This window comes from Apus apus, chromosome 8 (assembly GCF_020740795.1).
Source record: "Apus apus isolate bApuApu2 chromosome 8, bApuApu2.pri.cur, whole genome shotgun sequence".
NCBI lineage: Eukaryota > Metazoa > Chordata > Aves > Apodiformes > Apodidae > Apus > Apus apus.
In genome coordinates, this window is record NC_067289.1 from 1,479,125 (window position 1) to 1,501,126 (window position 22,002).

The 22,002-nt window shown below is 52.0% G+C and overlaps 1 protein-coding gene across 1 annotated transcript; it reads right to left on the reverse strand.

Moving 5' to 3' along the window:
• Positions 1–302: 302 nt before the first annotated feature.
• On the reverse strand, positions 303–21,240 carry C8H3orf70 (chromosome 8 C3orf70 homolog). The gene is made up of 2 exons (XM_051626019.1): positions 21,054–21,240; positions 303–3,422 (listed from the first exon to the last, which is right to left on the reverse strand). Exons 1-2 carry the CDS (start codon positions 21,238–21,240, stop codon positions 2,866–2,868), a joined length of 744 nt encoding a protein of 247 aa, XP_051481979.1. The 3' UTR covers positions 303–2,865.
• Positions 21,241–22,002: the final 762 nt, after the last annotated feature.

Consider the following 22,002-nt stretch of genomic DNA (forward strand, 5'->3'; position numbering starts at 1 on the left):
GGGGCTACAGCTAGCTGGATTCTGCCAGACACCAGCCTGGGCTTGCAGCTCCTTTCCCCTGCCTGGAGCAGATCTTCTCAGCAGAGTGAGAGCAGGGCTGTGAGGCTGCCCACCAGCCCCTGTACTTACCAAGTGCCCACACCCAGGTGGGGCTGAGCTCACCTGGCTGTGACATTTCCCTGCCTAGCACTGGGGGCATGTTTCGGTGCCTCCAACTGAAGCTGTAAGTGACCCTTCTTTTGCTGGTAATGTTTGTTTGACTATAGTATGGAAAATACACAGTTAGTTAGGACGAGCAGAACTTCAGTTGTTTAGTATTTTATTAAAGAGGAAATATACACACCTCTCCCTGGCACAGGGGAGCAACGAGCCCAGGGCACGTCTCCTACAGCACGTCTGCGCCGGTGTTTGTGCAAAGAACAGAAAGGACGTGTCTGAGGAGCCTGTTTCTGACCTGGGGGGTGTGGGGAGCACAGCAAGAACCCTGCCCCTCTGCTGAGACTCCCCACGACTGGCCTGTCCCACACCAGGCTGCTCCACGGACGTTCTACACGTACGACAGAAGGAAGAGGCAGCTTATTGTGCTTAAGACATCTGAACAAATCCTGGGTAGGAGACACTCACAGCTTGTGAATATTGCTAATTACTTACAGTTAAAGAATGTATCCTGATGACAGTGATATGAGCCTGCAGAGACCACTGGATCTTGTGGCAAGTCCTGGTCATGAACACCCAGCTGCATGTCACTGTGCTCACAGCTGGTGTTCCCTCACAGCAGGAGGAGGTGGCTCCTGCTCTCCTGCCAACCAGGTGAGCTCAGGCCAAGGTAGAAGGGCCTAGTGACCTTCCCTGTGCTTGGCACCTGCAGCAAGAGCACCCTGGTCTTGGGAAGGGCCCTGCTGCCCCATGTCCCATGGGAGGATGGATCTGCCAGCCCTCCCCATCCCTCTGGGAAGGAGAAGGAGGCTCAGGCAGGCCAGGCACCAGAGTGAGCTTTCTCAGCTCTCCACTCAGATTACAATTGAAAGATTAAATATGAGTAAATGCTGTAGGTTTATACATAATGCTTCCTTCTACCTATGGAATGTGTCTGAATGGCCAAAAGACACTAAAGCATTGTTAGAAGCCTTAGTTAACCATAAAAGACAACCCCACCCTTAAAAAAAAAATAAATCCTAGTTAGTTTTACTAGGGCCTCCATTTAAATGCCCTCAGAAAAACAATGTTTTGGGTGCCTTGTGACAATGTATCTGTTCATGCAATGGCCCAAGTTCCTCATTTAACAAGCATTGCACTTTTTTTTATATAAACTATAAAACCTATTATTTTTATCTGAAAGAGTCTAAAAAGTACAGTGTTACTTTATAACCACTGATGGCAAACTCAGCACACGCGCATGTGCACACACACACTGTTGCCTAAACGTGTCTAAAGATACTGATTACAAAGTGTATAAAATTAGTAATACATTGTCAGGATACAGTGAGAGATGAGCCATCCTAGAACACGGACTATAATCTAGTATCAGTCACTAAACTGTACACTTTTATACAGCCTGGTATTCAATGACTTCTGAAACGTAAACAGCAAATACACAAAGAAATCCAGTAACGCTGTTGAAAACACAGTTATTACTGACTCCAACTGATTCAAGCTGACTGAAATCTTCTGATGACGTTTTTGTTTTGTCAAGCAGGGTGGAACCAACCCACCAGCAAGACTGGTCACTCCTAACAGCTCCTTGAGGAGAGCCCTGGTCAGAATCTGCTCCTGACCCGGGCGCAGGAGCGGAGCTGCAGCCTCCCCTCTCTGCTAGGCTGACCCTGGCTGTGCTTTAACGAGCCCGTGGCTACCGAGCCCACGGGCAACTCCCACGGGCACCTCCACGCTGTCCCCAAGCTCTGCTGACACAGTGGTGTGGCTGATCAAGTTGTTTGTAAGTGGTGGTGTTATTCAGGCAAATGCAGCCCTCAGGCTGTTTGGTCCTGAGTGCCTGCGTCCGGCACCAACCAGCAGAGGAGGAAGCAGCAGGCAGAGCCCAGGGCAGGTGTGTGTGTGTGTGGAGGTAGGTGCTCGCTTCCTTCTCCTGGCACTTCCCACCCCAGTCTGGCTGGGCTGCATCCCTCTCCTGCTCCCCCTCCTGCCCAGCTCCAAAAGCCGGATCCCCTTCCCAAGATCCATGTAGAGAAAAAGGACCAGCTGGATCCAGGCAACTGATCCCCCTTTGGAGCAGCAGTTGCCTCTCAGGAGATTTCAGAGCCTGACCTAGCTCAGCAGATGCTCAGTGCATAGCCTGGAGAAAAGTTGGAGGCACTTTGTGCATTCTCTAGCCCCCCACACAGCCTGTGGGAAGCGTGGTGCCAGCAGCCCCCAGGGGTGGCACCAGCACTAGAGAGAAGGACGGACAGACAGAAGAGCCTCTTGCCGCCGCACCTTGCGCAGCTGCTCGAGGCAGGATAAGGGCAACTTGGTTTTGCTGCTGGCAGCTGTGCTGCCCCAGCTCACCCTCTGTGCTTTGAAGGCCCACTGCACATCAGACAGAAACATCTGGAGGGGCACAGCCTCGTAGGAGAAGTATCTGGTGTAACCCAGACCAAGAAAAGGGCCTGTTTCTGCTATAAAACTCTTTAAGGTTTATCACTACCTTAGGTACAGATGTGGGAGATCTGGTCAGGGCTGGGTGAAAACTGCTCAGGCTGCTGCTAGTTCACCAATACACAAGTCCTGTGCCCACACTCCCGTGAGGAATCTGCAATATCAAGTGCACTGGAAAAAGGGATTGTCAGAAAAAAACAGAAAATATAAATACTACAAAAGCGCCGTTACTGAGTGGGAGCTGGACTGAGCTGGCACCAGCCTGTCGGGTCACACAGTGGTCTCTATAGTCTCAATCACTTCCATTTCGCACTGCGAGGGTGACAAGAGGGGGCATTCATCTGGTTCCCAGCTGCTGTCTGGGCTGTAATCTTCCTCTGAGCTCAGCTCGGCCACCCCCTCTGTGTCCTCGTCACAGGACTCCACGTAGTGAACGCCCACCGCGTTGATCCCGGAGTCCTCCGAGCTGGAAGGCGAGGAGCAGTGCTCGGCCTTGGGGGTATTGCTCTGGCTGCTGATGAAGGCGTTGCCCACGGGGGCTTCCTCGGGCTTCGTCTTGTGGGGCACGGGGGGAGGCTGCCTCTGCACGTAGCACATCTTCCCGTTGATGCACTTCACCCGGTAATTGTCAATGAAGAGGTCTGCGATGGTGCAGAACTGGGGGGAGTCGGGGGGCAGGGGGGGCTGGAAGACGGGGGCGAACTTCAGGAAGTGCTCGGTGAGCGACACCGAGATCTGGATGGTGTTGGTCGATTCCCGGGGCCGAGCGGGTATCTCGGTGCTGGGGAGCTGCTCTACGGGTGTCATGGGCTGGTAGACATATTTACCTGTGGGGAAAAACAGAGAAGCGGCGTTTAAAGCTCCTTGTCTTTAAGTCAGGCCCGGGCGCTGCTGCTGAGCCGGGTCCGGCAGCCGCCGCGGTGCCTCCTGTCCTGGGGAGCTGCTGCTTCGTGCTGCAGGTCAGCACAGCCGCCCTTGGCCCTGGCCTGCTCCTCTCCCTGCCCCTGCTTCCGAGACATTTGTAGGATGTCACTGACTCCAGAAAATCAGCTCCAGGGGCACATAACTCAGTACCTGGATCACAGCATGTCAGGGGTTGGAAGGGACCCCCAGAGATCATCCAGTCCAACCCCCTGCCAGAGCAGGACCAAAACCAGGGCAGGTCACTCAGAAAGGCATCCAGACAGGTCTGGAAAGTCTCCAGAGAAGGAGACTCCACAGCCTCTCTGGGCAGCCTGTCCCAGGGCTCTGTCACCCTCACAGGAAAGAAGTTCTTCCTCATGTTGAGGTGGAACTTCCTGGGCTCCAGTTTGAATCCATTGCCCCTCATCCTGTCCCAGGGCACAAGTGACAAGAGCTTGTCCTGCCTTCTTGCTGCCCTCATGTATTGATAGACATTCATTAGATCCCCCCTCAGGCTTCTCCTCTCCAGACTGAACAGCCCCAGGTCTCTCAGCCTTTCCTCATCAGACAGATGTTCCAGTCCCTTCATCATCCTCACAGCCTCCCTTAGACTCTCTCCAGTAGATCCCTGTCCCTCTGGAACTGGGGAGCCCAGAGCTGGACACAACACTCCAGGTGAGGTCTCACCAAAGCAGAGGGGGAGGAGAACCTCCCTTCATCTGCTGGACACACTCCTCTTACTGCACCCCAAGATACCATTGGCCTTCTTGGCCACCAGGGCACATTGTTGTCCCATGGATAACATATATAAGCTGAGAAGTGGGAAAGTCTTCCTGCACCCCTTTCTAGGGGACAGAAGACTGAAAAGATGTTCAGACACTTTTTTTTCCTCCACAGTTCTAGCTTACATCTTTGCTACAATGATCTAAACTGTATTATATTATTATTCCAGAATACAATGAGTCTCACTGCATGCAGCTCCATGTTCTTTTTTTCTAGGTATGAAATCATGTTTTTCTCTATTATGAACCAGAGGATCATGAGTGCAATTCAGATTTTTCAAGCAGAAAATAAGGTAATTCCCAAGCCATAGCAATGCTTTTGGCATCTTGATTATCTGGTTAAGTAGTAAGAAAACAGGATTATGTTGGTCATATATATAGTTGAACTAAGTGTGAACTGAAAAAATCTTTGCTAAAAGAAATAAATAATACAGCAGAAAATCAGTACTTTGTTAGGAAAAACTGAGAAACCCGAGGCTGTGCCTATGACTGTAAAATGCTGCATTTTATTCATGAAGCCTCTGAAAGATTCATGTCTCCCTAGGGGTTCTCGGGCTCTGAAAGCTCATTTCCAGAAGACTCAGAAGCAGGGGGCTCTCGGAAGTTTGGATGCAGGAGGTGCAGACACTGCTTTGCACAGGCAGGAGGAGCATCAAAGCACTGAAGGACTGCTTTGCTGCTTGGAGGTAAGGAGCCCAGTCTGGCTGCGTTAATGGCTCTGGCTGTGCTGGGATCTGCCACACGTGTTGGTGCCTGCGGCTCAGGAGCTGCAGCCCTTCTCCCCTGAGTTATCCGTTCCTTTGCAACTGGACACTGGTTCTGCTTCTGCTCAGGGCAGCTGGGCCCGTGCCAGGGGAGCAGGGCTTTCCTCTCCCCAAGGAAGGGCTTGCTCCCCCCACCTTGCCTCTCCGCAGTGAAACCTCCCATCCTCAGCCTGGGAATCCCTCCCAGCCGTGGGAAGAGCTCTGACTGCCCCAACTTCCCAGCCAGGGGGGGCAGCTGGTGCCCCAGCCACCTGGTGACAGCCCTGGCAGTGGGACGGGCTGAGAGATCCCCTCTCTTGGCAGGGGCAGCCCCTGGGGTGCTGGGTGGCTCTGCCAGCCCCACACAGGCTGTGCTGTGCCAGCCCATCCCCAGTCACCAGGGATGGATGGGAAAGCTCTTCCTGGCTCTGCCAGGCTGCAGGTAATGGAAAGGAAGTGGTTCATGTGGAAGTCAGCCACGCTCCTCCCTGGAGCCTCAAACCCCCTTGCTGCAGGATGGGGAGAGCAGAGGACCCACTCCAGGAGCAGCTCGAGGAGTGCTGGAGCTGGGGAGGCGTGACTGCAGGAAGGGGCTGGGAGGAAGGAGCACGGGGCAGGCAGGAGAGAAAAGCTCACCCTGTGCTGCTGGGGAGAGGAGAGCCAAGAGACCAGATGGCAGCCATGGGTGGACAGGGGAAAAGAACATCTTGTGACCAATACCTCATCAAGCACCTTTTTTTTTTCAACGGAATGGTAATTGTTAACAGAGCCGCTGTAAAAGCTCAGTGAAAACAAAACAACTGCTTTGCCCTCCTGTTTGATTATGTCTGGATGGAAGAAAACACAAAGACAACCTCTCCGCTTGCCATCTTCTTAATGTACCATGATCTAGTTTCTAAACTTGTAGTGACTCAGAGGAACTAAGTGCTACCATCAAACAACTGCACACCAACCAGGGGCAGAGCTCGTGCTCCTCGGGTGCCCTTTGGAGCAGCAGCACAGACCCCTGGGGTCTGGGAGGCTCTGGGAGGTGGGGTCTCGGGCAGTTTGCAGATCTTGCTGTCATGACTTCCCTGGGGAGCACTCAGGGCAGGTGGGCAGACCCTGCCTTCCCAACCCCCTGGAGCAACAGCAGCCTGTGGCTTCTGCTGCTCTTCAGAAATCCTTCTTGCAAATTAGTGAACATTAAATATGCTCCTGTCTCACAAAGCAAAACAACCAGATGACCAATTCGTGTGCTGCTGGCTGGAATGGTGTCTGATAACATTCAGTTCATGGAAACTGAAATGCAGCCTGTGTGGGGTTGAAACCCCTTGCCTGAAACCCCAACGATGCATTCATCCATAATTTGGGGTGCTCCTGTGTGGGGTTCTGTTCTACCCTACTGACAACCAATGATAAAAACCAGATACTACTGAAAAAATTTTTCTCAGCTCTTATTTTGTGCCACCTCTATTTGAAGTGTCCAGGGATGGCCCCAGAGAAGATTTTAACAGGATCAAGAAAAAAAAAACACAACTATCTAAATTTTTCCACTTAAAATAGCTCCCACATGCTGGCAGAAGACTGAGAGGTGTTGGGAGATGAAAAGCAGGAGATTCAAGCCAATCTGGCTTGTACCATGGACACTGAAAAGAATCAAGGATTCATCAGTTTGACCTTTTTTTTTATGAAAAGAGGTGGTGGGAGCAGCTGAGGGGTTACCCAGGAGCTCAGCTGGTTGTTCTACCCCTGCAGCAGCATGTGGTACCTCTCTGCATGCTTCACAACGGCCCCACTGGCATTAATTTCAGGGTAGAAGAAAACAGCAGCTAGTCTGTTAACAGAGGATTTTGGATCCATTTGTGTGACCTTACCGTGGTTGAAACCATCTCCTCACGTTCCAAGGACAAGCACTGCCAGGGCAAAGCAGGAATCACCCAACAGAAAAACACAGAATTTCCTACAGAAAATGATTTCTATGTTTCTTTAGAATTCTAGTGCAAATTTGTGAAGTTCCAGCTAATTTTAGGGCCAAGTTTGTTTGTTTAAGGCAGATTAAACTTCTGTTTATCAGATCAGGTCCCTCTTCAAGGGGTGCTGGTGCTAACAGCTGGGACTGTCAGACTGGATCACGGACAGAGCTCTAGTTGCAGCCTTGTTTACAGCTCCTTACCCTACATAATGCACGACAACACACCAGAGCTGTGATGCAGCCTATGAAAAATAAATGCAGAAATTTAATAACAAGCTTGTGCCTTCCCACTGCAGCTTGCAGGATTGCTAGGGATGTCATTTTCACCGAAAATTACCTCAAAAGCACAAATCTCCAAGTTCCCTTATCATACATCTTGGTCTGATCAATCTCCCACTGAAATCAACAGCCAAATTTCTGCTGACTTGAAACAGCTGGCAAGATGAAATAGCTGTCTATGACAAAATAGTGTTTTGAGCATCTATTCTGATACATTTAATATTCTAGCACGTAATTTATTGCCTACTTATTCCAACCAAGTCAGTTGAAGAACTCTGCAATTGAGCGACGGTGATGAATGCTCCTGTAAATTACAGTGTTTTGCACAAACACAGATGCCAGACCAGACACTGCAGTGCCAGTTGTTTCCTGGGTCACTTGCCACCGCTGCCTACGCGGAAGATGTTGATTCAGTGCAGGAAAAATACTGCACGTGCCCAACACCCGGGGGTTTGTCCAAAAAAACCAACCTCCTAAATCTGTGCAAAGCAGTTTGCTGCATTGGCAGAAGTTTGGGAAGCTCCTGAGCACTGGACTAGCTGCTCTGGAGGTCTCTACCATGGCAAAAGAAGGGGGAAACAAGAGGCTGCTCCTCTCAAGGGTGTTTCACAGGAAACGTGTGAACCCAGGCTCTGCCAACGTGATTGTCATGGTGTAAGTCACAACGATCCATGACAGCCACATGCTAACCATGGTATAATGAAATGTGAGACAATGAGGCTCTAGCAGGAGGCACAGAGCCTGCACTGCACTTTGTCCCAGCTGAAAGCTGCACCTGCACCTACTCTTGCTGCTGCTACAGGCTCACAGGGCACTGTCCTCCCCCTGCACCCCTCTGCCTGATCCCAGCCACAGTGACAGCAATTTGTGCACAGCTGAACAGACTGATGGTTTTTCCATTTCTTCCTTATTTAACTGACCCTTGAGAAAGCCTAAAACCCAAATCCTCCAGAGAATCAGCACACAGAAATGCTCAGGCTCAACTGCAAAACAACAGTTGCGAATGCATCCAGGGAGGCAAGTATTGGGCTGTGTGCTCATCTCCTCCGTCCCTGTGCACAAAAATAGGATTTTTATTGCCAAATGAGATGTATGCTGTTCCCCAAAGCCCTGGCTCCACACCTCCCGGGCCACCTGCCAGCAGGTTGAGGCAGAATCCAGCAGAGCAGTGAGCTCTGTCATCACCTGCAGATCTTGGCAAACTCAGGCAACTTGGAAGATGTTTTTATCTCCAAAAGTAGACTCACCCTTCTGTATAACATAGTCTGTTTGTAACATTGATTACCAGAACTATGTGGCTGATTGATTGGAAGCTGCATTATAGTTGTCTCCTGCTTACAAAAACCAAATGCAAGCCTTTAGAAGCAAGCCATGAGGTCATTTTTTCCTGATTTTTTGGCTAATTGAGCAGTCTGCATGCATCCTCACCAAACAGACACAGCAGCAATTTCCGTGGCTGATACAAAACAACTTAACCATGAAATAAGCAGAGGTGATGCTTAAACATTTCATTCTCCACTTCCCCTCATCCCAGCATTCCAGTTTACCTCTGACACTCATCATTGTGTTATTAATATGCTTGGCATATTAATAAAAAACCCCCAACACATCCAGCTTTCAGCAGTGAGGTTTCTCATAACAAATCCTCAAGTTTTACCCTCTCAAAATGCTACCTTGAAGGATTTTTTTTTTTTTCCTAATAAACACCACCACAAATTGCAATACACTTCAGAAAACAGCAGCAGGTTGGTGTGGACCTTCAGCTGTGGGTCTCAGGAGTGTAAGTCAGTGCTACATATCCCGTACACTGGTTTGCATGCAAGGCATCTTTTAACTGAAAGAGAAAAGCTTTTTTCATACGTGTTCTTCCCCCTGCAGCTGCTTGGGCAAAGATTTCTACACCCTCCAATCTGCCAGCTCATCTGCTCTCCAAAAATCAGCAAGGTTAATGAAGAGCTGGTAACTGCACACCAGGTAACCACCCCTGGCTCAGTCTGAGCAGCTCAGGAGCTGCTCCCCCGGGGCTGAGCAGACCCAGTGTTGTGGGAAAGCACCTGGCTGAGGGGAGAAGCAGCCTGGGTCTCACCAGGGGCTTCTGTGCCTCTGCTGTGGCCTGTGAAGCAGAGATCCCAGTGGTAAGGAAAAGCACAGGAACCAGGATCTAGGCAGCTGTGTGTTCCCCCTGAGCAGGGGCACAGGCAGAGGCTGCGTGCAGAGGGTGTCCGTGGTTTGCCAGCAGAGTTAAGTGCTGGTGGTTTGTTTCTGAACCTACACCTTTGTCATGGCACCAGTCATCTCTGGTTCTGGAGTTAGATGGGATTCTCACTGCAGCCATGCAAAAGACTCTCCAGTTGCCACACACAGTTCTGCCCAAAAAATCAACTTACATGGGAGGGAAATCAGTCCCACTATGGAGAGGGAAAAAAAATATGGAATTCTAATCAAATACTGCAAAGCTTTGAAGGAGTGAAGGCAAAGCAAGTATCCTAGTGTGTGTGTAACAGGAGACAGGCTTGACTTGGAGGGATTCTACGTTAATCTAAGGAGAGTTCACAACACAGGGGCTCTTCCACACGTGTGGAAGAAACCTTGGAGAAGGAGAAAACCCGTGTAGGGAAACCCTGGAGATCAGTTTCTCCTCACTGCTTTTCTTCATAGCAAAAGATGGAGAACAACCAAGGGTTGTCCCAGCGGGACTTGTTTCACATCTCACCAGTGTGGCAGGAGAGACAAGGCTGTCTCTTCAGGAAGAGCTGACTGGATGCACAGCCCTCTGGTGTCTAAATGAAGATGTCTTGCAGGTGATGACAGCTCCAAGCTGGAGCAGCGTGTTGCTGCCTGGATTGGCACAGTAGCCCAAGGACAAGGTAGAAACTGGCACACACACCCAGCTGGTTTCCAGAGCTCCCCAGGGCAGTGGGCAGCACAGGTGGCAGACAGCTCTGCTGGAAGAGAGCAGCTCGTGCATGGGAAGGAACTGGGAGTCATTTCACCACTGACAAAGCAGAAAGTCGAGCAGAGGGTTTTCCTCCCTTACAGACCAAAGCAAAGCTTGTCTGCCCACAGTCTGGAGATGTATATTGAAGGGCACTCAGCACCTGAAGCCTGCTTGAGGTACCCAGCACACTTCAGAGGCATCCAGCAGGGCAGAATGGCCATCTGAAAGTGTGCCAGTGGTCTGAGCCCTGCACAGGGACACTGCCTCCCACAGCGCCCTTCCCCACAGGACTGCCCCTGGCCCTCCTTCTGCATCCTCTCTCCAGCTACATGCACAGCTTGAGACAGCAAACCTTTGCAAACATCCTGGCCTAACCATAAATATGCACGGAGGACTGTAATAGCTTGAAATTACACTTTGCTTAGAGCACAGCAATGGCTTTTGCAGAGGAGTGAGAAAAAAACAGGAGGAGAAACCCAGAGTCCGGCGCATGTCAAGAAAACACACTGACAACCCAGTTTCCTTTTCTTTGTATCATATGGAAGAGTCATCATGTCAGATCTAGCAAAACACCCTGGGCTCTGCTGGGAATGTGAGATGTGAAATAAGTAGATGAAAAGAAAAACACTTCAGGACACTGAGGTGCTGTTGGATGTACCAGCAGTAGAACTGAGCTCCGGCGCTGGTGGCTGTGAGGAAGCAGGAAGCATAACCAAAATGCTGGTCCATGTTGGAGAAGCCTCGTAGACAAAGTTATGCAGCACCTTAATGTAAGTGGTGTTTTGGCTCTGGGCTTCTTCCAAACAATTTTGAAAAAGCACTGAGATTGTTCAAACAAATTTCTAGCGCTGGAAATGCAAACAGAGCACCCAGCACACGTCCCGTGTGGGAGTCGACAGGAAGCTCAATAAGGGATCACAAAAGAGGGATCACAAAGACACAGACCAACTCTGCAAAGGGCCACCAGGCAGCCCAAACACTGCCAGAAAAGAAAAAGAAGCCATGGAACAGGACCTTGGCAGTCTAGAAATACACCAGGACACGTGAGCATGCTCTGACCTAACTGAAGTCTAACATTACAAACAGCACCTCCACCAGAGCACCAACAAATCCAGCCCCTTCCCAACCTCATCCAAACACAGAAACGAACCATTTTTTCATTCTAGGAATGTTTCTACAGTGGACTCTCCAGCAGAGACTTTGTACAGCTGCCCACTCCCTTCTGCTGTGAAGGAGAGGTGTTCCCCTCACTGCTGCACAGCCAGGGACAGCTGGCACAGCCCTGGGCTTGAGGGTCCATAAGCAAAGCAAGAAAGAGGGGGAGAAAAATCAGGAAGTTTTTCTTCATCCATTAGTTGTTTAATGCCCTTTTGGCTTGATCTGGTTTAATTACAAAATAAGATAATAACTGTACATGCTGGGAGCTGTCTAAGCCTTTCAGGTTTTCTGTGCATGTCCATTTAAGAGCAGGTAATGCTAAAAATGGACCCTGGACCTTCCTTCTACCATCCCTGCTCTTTCCTCTCGCTTCTTACACAGATTTACTAGACTTACAGCAACCCTGGGGGCTTGAGAAATGTTTCAGGCAGCCATAAACTCTCTTAAAGGGGCCATACATGCTAACCAAGTATCTGCAGATGCACACATGGCAACACAGGCATGAAAACAGTGGTGGCCTCAGGAGCCTCCAGAAGCACAGCTCTCTGTGGCCATCACAGCCTGAGCTCAGAGCCCAAGGATACTGGCCTGCCAATACCCCTTTATAAAGCTCCTCCTCAAAGGGGAGAACAGCCACCCTTTGCACATTTCCCTGAACAATGTTATGCTCAACTTACACTAGATAATTTAAATTCAGTACAGAAAAAAAAAAAGAAAGAAAAAAAAGGCTTAGTGCTAAATATTTATTCTGCAAACCCATCCCTGTGCACCATCTGCTGAAGCTTCAGTATCCCATCATGTTCCTGCTGATGCTGAGGGGTCTGGGTGGCAAGGAAGGGCTACAGGGGGGGCTGCTGTGCAAAGCTGCTGGTAGCTTCCCCTGTGGCCAACAGAGCCAAGGCCAGAGAGCTCCAAGATGGGCCTGTCCCTGGCCAAGGCTGAGCCCATCAGTGACAGTGGCAGTGCCTCTGGAATAACATATTTCAGACAAGGAAAAAGTTGCTGTGAGGATAGCTTGAGAGAGGAGTGAGAGATCCTGCTGACACCCAGGTGGGTGGGGAGGGGAGGAGGTGCTCCAGGTGCCACAGCAGAGACTTCCCCTGCAGCCCATGCAGGACCCCACGCTGGAGCAAGGCTGTGATCCCGTGGGAAGCCTGGGCTGGAGCAGGCTCCTGGCAGGACCTGTGGAGAGAGGAGCCCATGCTGGAGCAGGGGAAGAGCATGAGGAGTCCTGCCTCCTAAGGAGGAAGGAGCAGCAGGGACCGTGAGGAGCTGACCACAACTTCCATTTCCCTGTCCCTCAGCACCACTGTGGAGCAGCTAAGAGAAATGGGGAGTGAAGGTAAGCTTGGGAAGAAGGGAGGGGGGGGGAGGAGGTGTTTTAAGCCTGGCAGCTGAGGCAGAAGGCTGGTTTCTGTAGCTTGGAATAGACGCATCTTTATGGCTTTGTTCCTGGGGGGCTGACAGGAGAAACAATGACATATGTGGTGTGCTGTACCTGTGCTGCTCCCTTCCTGTTGTCAGAGTACAGGGTCTCCTGCTGACAAGTCATCTGTGCCATGGCCTTACAGAGCACGAGCCTTCTGGGCTTGACAAACAGCACATTCTTCAACTTCATTGCTGGGAACAGTGTCCTTATTATCAATATAGACCGTTCTTTTAACCCTCATTCTATTGCTTCTCCTGGTGCCTCTCTACACGCACCTGTGCTCACTGCATTCCAACCAATCTTTGCACATCCATGGCAAGCCTCTGCAGAAGCCACCTCTGGAGAATTTAGGCATAATGCTTATGCCTAAAATACCTCTGTGTACAGGTATGAGTGCCAAGCCTTCCCTGGGAGGGGTGAGGGATCCAGCAATGCTCTGCACGAAGCAGGAACAGCCCAGGTGCCCCTGTTGGAGGTGGAGTTGAGCCATCAGGTCACCCAGTGCCACTGGAGAGGGCAGGTGGGAGCAGACTCAGCTTTGCTGCAGCAGGGGAAGCCAGCGCTGCCTGAGAGGTGGAAGCACCAACCCTGGTGCCACACCAAGAGAGCCAGGACCCCACAAGCACCAGCTGGAGAATGCTGAGGTCTAGTGGCACAGGGTAGGAGAAACAAAGAAAAGGGTGGGTGTCTACAAACGTGCTCATGCTGGGGGACTGCGGATGACTGCAAGAGCTGAGCAGCCCATGTTGGCACCTGATGGTGGCCAAGCCCCTCACCAGGGATGAGTGGCACCTGTGAGCAAGTGTAAACACCAGGAATGTGGCTCAGGCTCAGCAAAGCACTGAAACCCAACCAACACGGGCAGCTACAGAGCACAGTGTGGAGCAGCCAAGCCCCCTGCCTGGCACAGCCTCAGGGCTGCAGCAGCACCAGGAGCAGGGGGCCCTGGCCCTGGCTGGGCACAGCAGGGCAGCTGTTGCAGGGCTGGCTGTGAGTGCACCAGCAAAACCTGCAGTTTTGAGAGCACGAGTGTGAGCTCCCCAGCTCTGCAGCCCCCAGTGAGCACAAGCACACCAATGCATGCCTCCTGTTGAAACTGTTTTACAACATCGGTTATATATAAATTCCAACAGCTCCATTGCCTAGATTAAAGGATGGGTGTATTAAAAACAAGGCCCAGTTGCCAAGCAATCAGATTTTACTTTCCCAGTAGGTTTCTGACTTCCATCTATGTGAACAACTATTGGCAAAAAAACCCCTCTAATTTGCACCAACTACACTTCAATTCTGTGATGTCACTGCATAAAAATTGATAAGTGGAAGAATCAAAGCCATTATGAAAACATACTCTGTATCTTGTGGACAGATAAATCCATGAAGGTGCTGGAATAAAACCCACAACAGACTAAAAAAAGGTCACTTTATAGGCAGAGAGAGAGAGATCTATAGATGTACCACCTGAAATCCAATCTACTGTCAACCAGCTTCTTACATTAGTATAAACCTGTGCCATCCATCAACAGCTCAGCCCACACTGCCACCACTATCATTTTAGAACATCTTACAACGTGTGTGAGTAAAGCCTTTTGCTTTCTGTCCTTTATAGAAAGAAAAATTTTGGGTATAACCTTATCAATGTGCAGCAGCAAGTTTCCAAGGCTTGAAGTGAGTCATGAAGTGTAAGGCAGCAGTGGTTAAATTGAGAGCCGTTACATAAAACCACCCCAAGATTTCCATGTTCTACAAGTCCAGCTCCGCTGGTCGCATCAATATGAGCAGCAACAGAAATTCCTGAGGAGTGTACAGGAAAGTTGAGGTCCTGTGCCAAGCACCTGAAAGCCCTCTTCACTGATCCCAGCAAAGCTGAGCAGAAAGTAGCTCTGCAGCCCCACAGGATGGAGCCCACAAAGGTGACCATCTCGTGGCTCTGCCTCCCAGGACAACGCAAGGATAAGACCGTGGGCTGCGACTCGAGACACATGAACACCCCTGAGCCACCAGAGAAGCAAGGCTGGTGTGCCAGGGGCACTGCAGCTGTACACCTCTGCATTTAGGCACTGGGACTAAGAACTCTCAGAGCATCAAGCGGGCCAAGAGCTCTCCTCGCTGGCAGAGCCCAGGAAGGAAGCCCTGGGCTGGCACACCCACTGCATGCCAGGGCAGATGTTATCTTGGAGCTGTTGCTCTGCAGTGAGAAAGCTGCCTGAAGCCTTTTGCCAGACTAAGGACCTCTCAGCAGGAGCAGGGCTCAGCCCTGACCACGAAGCCATTCAGAACATCCCGAATTCAGAGACATCCCTGCCAGAAGATGACAGGACACAACAATAAACCCTTTGGAAGTACTTGCTTCCTCTGGGAAACATTTTAGGCTGGTCCTGAGCAGGCTTCAGGAAAAGACCACGTTAACCATTCAAGCAGCTACAGAGCAGATTTATCTGCAACTCCCAGGGGCTTGTTCCAGTAGATCACTGAGTTTGGGGCAAGCAGACACAGTTCTTTGCAAATCCTGCTCCTCAGATGGGTGGACAGATTACAGAACTGCCTGGTTGCCATGCATGACAAAGAAGAGTTTGGCTGCAGGAAGCGTTTTGGTACACAAGGTCTCTTTTCTCAGGACTTTGGGAGAAAGAAGTGCAGTGATTCCCATGCAGTCCTGTATGGGGCACAGAAGACTTGGTCCTACAAGATGTACTCAGAGCAGGTAACCGGAATTCAAAGCTTTTCCTGTGGGCTCCCAAGCAATATCAGGAGGGTTGTTGATAATAATAACCATAGAACACACGTGTCTCCAAACATAACTCTGCATTATAGCAAAGATTTCAAAATGAATGCCAGCAGGTTCTTTCAGAGGTGCTGCTGTTCCCACAGGGTTTGATGAATCCACGTGCGGGTTCTCCTTCCGAGACACAGCAGCAATAGCACACTCATACTGTGGATTACAACTAAAACCAGAGCAACAAAATGCAACCCAGGTCTGGAATGGTGCTCCCATAAAAACTGGTGGGTAAGTGTTTTCCTTTACACCTCAGAATATGTTAAGCTGACATTATTTTCTTCATTGTGTACAGCTCAGTGACATGAAGCTAGAATATCATAGCTCTTCAAAATACAGGTGAAGAGAAAATCTTGCACAGCCACAGGCAGCAAATCCTCATTAAAAGTGTTTTCCCATTACAAGCTGAAAAATCCACCTCTCTGCAGCTCCTGCCTGGTGCACAGTATAATGCCTTGCTTCTGCACAAACATTTTTGGCCAGACACATGGACTTCAAACTGTACGGATGTTCAACTTCTTTTCACAGCAAAACCCAACAGAACCCTATTTCTCCTAGGATTTGTAATCCCCATCCCACCAAGAGAAGCCATATTTTCAGAGAACCCAGCCCCACTGTTCTAGCTCCACTGCTCCATTCCTGCTTGGACAGTTTTCCACAAAAACACTGTATGAGCTACTCCAAATATCCAGTGTCAGAATTTCCAAAAGAAGCACGTCACAACTCCCTTTTCATGTTTAGCCAACAAATCTGTCCTCACGATGCAGTTTTGCCCTGTGGAACAGCACTGCTGGAAATGGAAGTTGCCATCACTGGTGCTTGGCTGGCTACTTCCAGTGAGCTCCAGTCTACAACCCCTTTTGCAGACAGAGGCTAACTGAAGAAACCAGTAAAGCAATGCACTCTGCTGCTGCCCTTGAGCTCTCGCCTGCATGTGGCAGTTTCATGGCCACCAAAACCAAAGCCAAGAAAACCCACCAGAACAAAAGCAAGGCTTTGGGAGAGCTGCAACACATGCGATGCTGCAGAGCACCCCAGGCCTGATTTTGGGACCCCCTCCAGGGCTGTAGCTGCTTCTCCAGGATGGAGGGATCAACAGAAGCAGGCTGGCAAGCAGACAAAGCTCCTCTTTAGACACCAAGCTCACACTTGAATACCTTCAATAAACACATATCTCACCAGGGGTCTGTTAGAGGAAAGAAAAGCTGCCTTGCTGATTCCCCACTTACGGCTCTCACAGGCAGACCAGGGTCTGAACTGAACATGAGCTTCAAAGACTGCCCAGGGCCCCTGCTGAAAGCTTCTGTGGCTGGAGAGGTGGGAGAGACAGCACACAAATGCTGCTTGTGTGCACAAAGCTACTTCTGTGCTGCACACACCACTGGTGGTGGTGGGAAATGCCAGCACCTGGCACGTGGAGCCAGGGTGCAAACGCTGCCAGGGGACAGGCAGGAGATGCACACCCTGCCACATCTTTCTCCTGGAAGAGGTATCATCACTCAGCAGAGAGTTTTCCCCAGCTTTGTGGGACAGAAAAATGAATGTTTATATTTTCAAACGTTATAAAATGAAACCACTGGCATTTCAAGTAGAGAAGAATGTAAGAAACAAGTACCTGCAGCTTCCCCACGGGTGCTACGACTGCACTGATCTGCTTCATCACCTGGCAGCAGCTGTGGGCAATGGACAATCACCCCTCACTGCCCAGGCACACAGCACAGACTGACCCCCGACCCAAAACAAGGACTGGCTGCTCCACCTCCAGGCACAGCATCAGTTTTTCTGTACAAGATATGCAAGAGGCTTTAAGTAAATAAAAGCCTGCTCTTTTGATGCTGTACTGGGGTAAAAAAATACATCCTAGAAAGGCTAATATAAGGTAGCACAGTTACTCTGTGTTGATACAACTGCTGTGAACAAGTATTGTGGAACCACTATTCAGTGTATTTTTGATAACTGCAACTGCAACAAAACATACTGAGAGCCTGGTAAGGTGTTTAACACAACACAAGCTATTCAGATTAGAAACTGAACCAATTTGCAACAGAAAACCCTATTTTTGCATTGTCCAGGGATGAAGACAGTCTTGTCATTGTATCAAGTGTGATGCTTTCTCTGGTGAGCTAATTTAGGAAGTGAAACTAGTAAGGCAGGGTCCAAGTCCTGCTGCCAGCACAGGTGTAAGCCCATGATCTGATCCCTTCTGACAGAAGCTGGCAGCAGCCACAGCCAGTGTGAAGCCTCGGTGCGAGGTGAGGAAGGGAAGGTGGGCACCTTGCTGCAGACCTGCCCCTGGCACATGTCTTCTCTAGCTCCAGAAGAACCTCATCTGAGCAAATTATTGCTCTTGACCTGCATCTAATCAACAGAATCCCACAAGGATGTCAGAGGGGAGGCAGGTGAACAGGGGGCTGTTACCCCAGCAGGGATGGACTGCAAGGGTGCAGTGCAGCAAGAGGGATGTGCAACAAGTGTAGGGGCTGGATCAGGAACACCCTCCTGCCTGCAGGGAAGTGGGCTCTGAAGGCTTGAGCCCTCATCCTACTTCCACGTGGGGACAGCAGTCGTCCCCCACCCAGGGGAAGGGTGTTGTAGACATCTGTGGCAGCAGGCTAAGGAGGCACTGCCTGCTCTCCTGGCCTGCAGATGCCCTGGGCACCTCCAGGGACAGCCACGTGCCCTGCCAGCCCTCCCATCTGCAGCCTCCCCAAGCCACCAGTGCTGCACAGTTTGTGTGACCTGCTCACGGAGGTTACAGTTGAATTCAGAGCTCCCCGGGCAGCAGGGGCACATCAGAGAACCACCTCCCCTCTCACAGGGAGATCTGCTCTCCTCCAAGCCCAACACAGGCTGAAAATCACCCGAAATAAACTTCCAGGCTTAGACACAGAAGTGTACCCACGGCACTGGAGGTTCTCAGAGCTGTGTGGACACACGAACCACCCTCTGCGACCTCGCCTGCCAGCTATTCTTGCCATTTCATGGACAGAGAAACATCGGAGAGAAAGGGAGTGCTGAAAGGAGTGCTCACTTCAGAGCGTGCCAGCAAAGATGGCTTTGGGGAATGCAGACTGGGTTCCTGCTCAATTATTACTTCCATAGCCAAGTGGCTCCACAATGCTAAATTGCTTCTGTCACTGAAGTAAGCAGATGTGATCCTGAATACACATGAGAAGACAATCTACTCATGGTAGCAGCGCTGAGCTCTGGTCATTTTTCAGTCTAAGTGCACTTTAACCGAGCTGACATTCTCCAAGGCCTTGGACACCAAAGGAAGATAATACTTTAAAGGCTGTTTTAATTGATGTAGAGCTTCCTGTACCCCAACACAGCTCTTAAGAGTCACAGGAAACCACTTTGAAGAACCCTCTGAGGATTCCCAAGTCATTGTTAAGAGCACTGCCTTTATGGAAGATAACTCCCAACACTGTTTAATTACATCTCTGACCTCTATACAATTTTTCATTACAGGCCTCACTCTTACCCCTTTTAAGTCCAACTCAACTCCTTCTGCAGGAGCAGGATGCAATGAGATCCTTAGCTCTGAAATTTGCATTAGGAAATGAGAGGGCAAGAAAGGAGCAAGCTTCTTCAAGGCTTTCAGAGGGCTAAGAAAGAAAATGAGGTCTGTGACTCCCCTCATTTAAAATCATGCCCCACTTTCATGGGGCAAATGTATCTCAAAGTTTCCTTAGCTGTATTAGGGGGAATTAAGACAGAAGTCTGCACTTCTTGTAAAAGCTATGATTAGTTTTAAATGTCACGAAGGCCACAGGGAAGCCAAGGGTTCGATGGGGTCTCAAGTGGTCCTCCCAAGAGGGAATCAGCTCTCTGCCACTCCTCAGAGAGAACAGATCAAACCTTCCCTAAAGGCCTTCAGGGAACAGGTTTCTTCACCTTCTTAAGCACTCTGTTCCCTTGCTTAACTTCTGTTCCCAGGTAAAATGCTTTCTAATATCTGAACCTGAACTTTCCTTGTCACAGCTACACGATAACTAGTCAAGTTTCAAGTCTGTGTGGAGAAGGACTAGAACACAGGCAAAGCTCATCTCCCTCCTCCCCACGAATCTTTCACAGCACAAACAACCCCTTTGCTTTTGCACCCCCTCGTAAACAATATTTTCTAAGCTGATCACTGTGACTTCCCACAGAACCTCTTCAATTCTCCGGCAGCTTTTTGAAGTGCAACGCTCAAAACTAAGCCCAGCAGTCTGGTTTCATCAGGACTGAGCCAAAGAGACTAATTAAATCACACGCTTGCAACGCTCCTGCTAATACCTCCCCAAGTGAAGGCTGGGGTTCTGGTTGTGGATTTTCCACCACAAAGGCCTCCAGCTGCTGACGCACGCCCAGCTTGCGACCCATCTGAATCCCCAGACCCTTCTCCAGGTGCTCCCAGCCCTGTATTTGGCTTCCCCTTCCCAAGCCCCCCCCCAGCTGATTTTGGGTGACATCTCCAGTTTGCAGACGCCGTGTTGAGCTCCTGCCCTCCAGAGTGTTTGGAAGCTCAACTATCGTGATGCCAGCCACACGTAGCTGAGGCCATAGGCATTTTGGAGGAACATATCTGGGTCAGCACGGGAGGGCCTTTGTGTCATCCATGGAATGCCCAGGAGCTGCCCCTGTCCCTGTGCAGCAGGTGATTGTGGCACCTTCCCCCACAGCTGCTCGTGCCACCACACGGGACTCATCTCAGGGCGACTGATTTCAAACGAACCCCAAATCAAAGCCAATACTCCCAAAAGGTGCATTTAATTCAAACAGAACCCCTCATCCAAAGAAAAGGTGGACTCTCAGGCAGGCCCTTCTCCCCATTTAGCAAAATTTGCAAAGAGCGTGTGCGGGGGGGGGCGGGGGGGAAATCCAGGCAGGAGCTTCAACGCCAAGGAGGGAAGGCAAAAGGCTCGGAAGGAGAGTGGGACGTCAGGAGCCAAGGGACAACTCCAGCAGCCCCAGGCTCCACATTTAACCCCGACCATCCAAAGGCTTTTAAACCTCCAAAAGGCAACACGCCCGCAGCAGGCAGCCCCATCCTCGTTTCCCGGCCTCGCAGCCACAGACCGCGGGACCAGCCTGCTCTTCGAGCCTGTGCGTGGTCAAGGATTCCCCGAACTCTGTCCGGACACGCGGGGCTCGCTCCCGGCCCCCCCGGGCACACACACCCCCGCGTCGCGAACCCAGCGATTCAAGCCGTCTGGGCGCCCTTTGGGCAAGAGCCGGATCAAGCCCCGCGCTCCGAAGCCGCAGCGGCATCGCCGACCCGAAAGCGCCGACCCCTCGACAAAATGACAAGAAAATAAAAGCCGTGAAGCCGTAACGCGTGGCTGCGAGGAGCAAAAATAACGGGGAGGGAGCATGAAGCAGCCGTGCAGGCTGTCCCGGGCGGGGAGGAGCCGCAGGCCCCTCTCGAGAGGCTCCGAGGGACACCAAGCCCCGAGCCCCGGCCCCGCCGCCCGCAGCCCCCGGCGCGGGGGCAGCCCCGGGGGGACGGTCACTCACAGTGGCACCAGCCCAGGTGGCAGCACCAGTGCAGGCGGAAGCAGCGCCCGTGGCTGTGGGTCGCGCACAGCGAGAGCCCGTCGCAGGGCTGGAAGTCGGGTCTGCCCGCGCAGCTGCGGGCCAGCGCCTGAGCCTCGTCCAGCTTCTCGCTCTTCGCCGCCGCCGCCGCCGCCGCCGCCCCGCTCATGGCGCCGCCGCTCCGCCCGCAGCCCCCGCGCCGCAGCGGCCGGGAGGAGGAGGAGGAGGAGGAGGAAGAGGAGGAGGAGGAGGAGGAGGCGCCGAGCCGCAGCGGGGACCGCCCGCCCGCCCAGCGCTGCGGGGGCAGCACCGCGGGCAGGGCCCGGCTCCTCCCGGCTCCTCCCCGCCTCGGCTCGGCTCGGCACGGCACGGCACGACTCGGCACGGCCCGGCCCGGCCCGGCCTGGCTCGGCTCCTCCCGGCTCCTCCTCTGCTCGGCCCGGCTCCTCCCCGGCTCGCCCCGGCTCGGCTCGCCCCGGCCTGGCCCGGCTCGGCTCGGCTCCTACTCTACTCGGCTCGGCTCGGCTCGGCCCGGCCCGGCCCGGCCCGGCTCCCCCCGCCCTCCAGCAGCAGCGCCGGCCGCATCCCCGGGCCCGGTCACCGCCCTGCTGCTCCGGGAGCGGCCGCTCCGGGCCCCCCGCCCCGGGAGCTGCGCCCCGGGGAGATGTAACCGGATCTCAGAGGCTCCGTGGGGCGGCAGGAGCACCCGTGCCTGGCCAGGGGCCGGCTCGGCTCCCGGCGGCCGCCAGCGATGGCCGCGGGGCCCCGGAGCATCATCCCCTGGTGAGGCTGCTCCCCGACCCCACCGGGCTCGTTGAGCGGGGCCCGGGAGTGAGAGGAGGAGGGAGCAGGCTCCGACGTGCCAGCCGGGGCGCTCCGGCTGCGCGCCCGTCTGATGGGGTGTGGGCACCGAGCATCCCCGCAGCGCCCG

What these genes read in the sequence shown, in the direction of transcription:
- C8H3orf70 (XM_051626019.1), bottom strand. Translation starts at nt 21,240, where the DNA reads ATGAGCGGGGCGGCGGCGGCGGCGGCGGCGGCGAAGAGCGAGAAGCTG. An exon ending in CCACCTGGGCTGGTGCCACT is followed by an intron (nt 3,423 to 21,053) that starts GTGAGTGACCGT and finishes TTTTCCCCACAG; the next exon opens with GTAAATATGTCTACCAGCCC.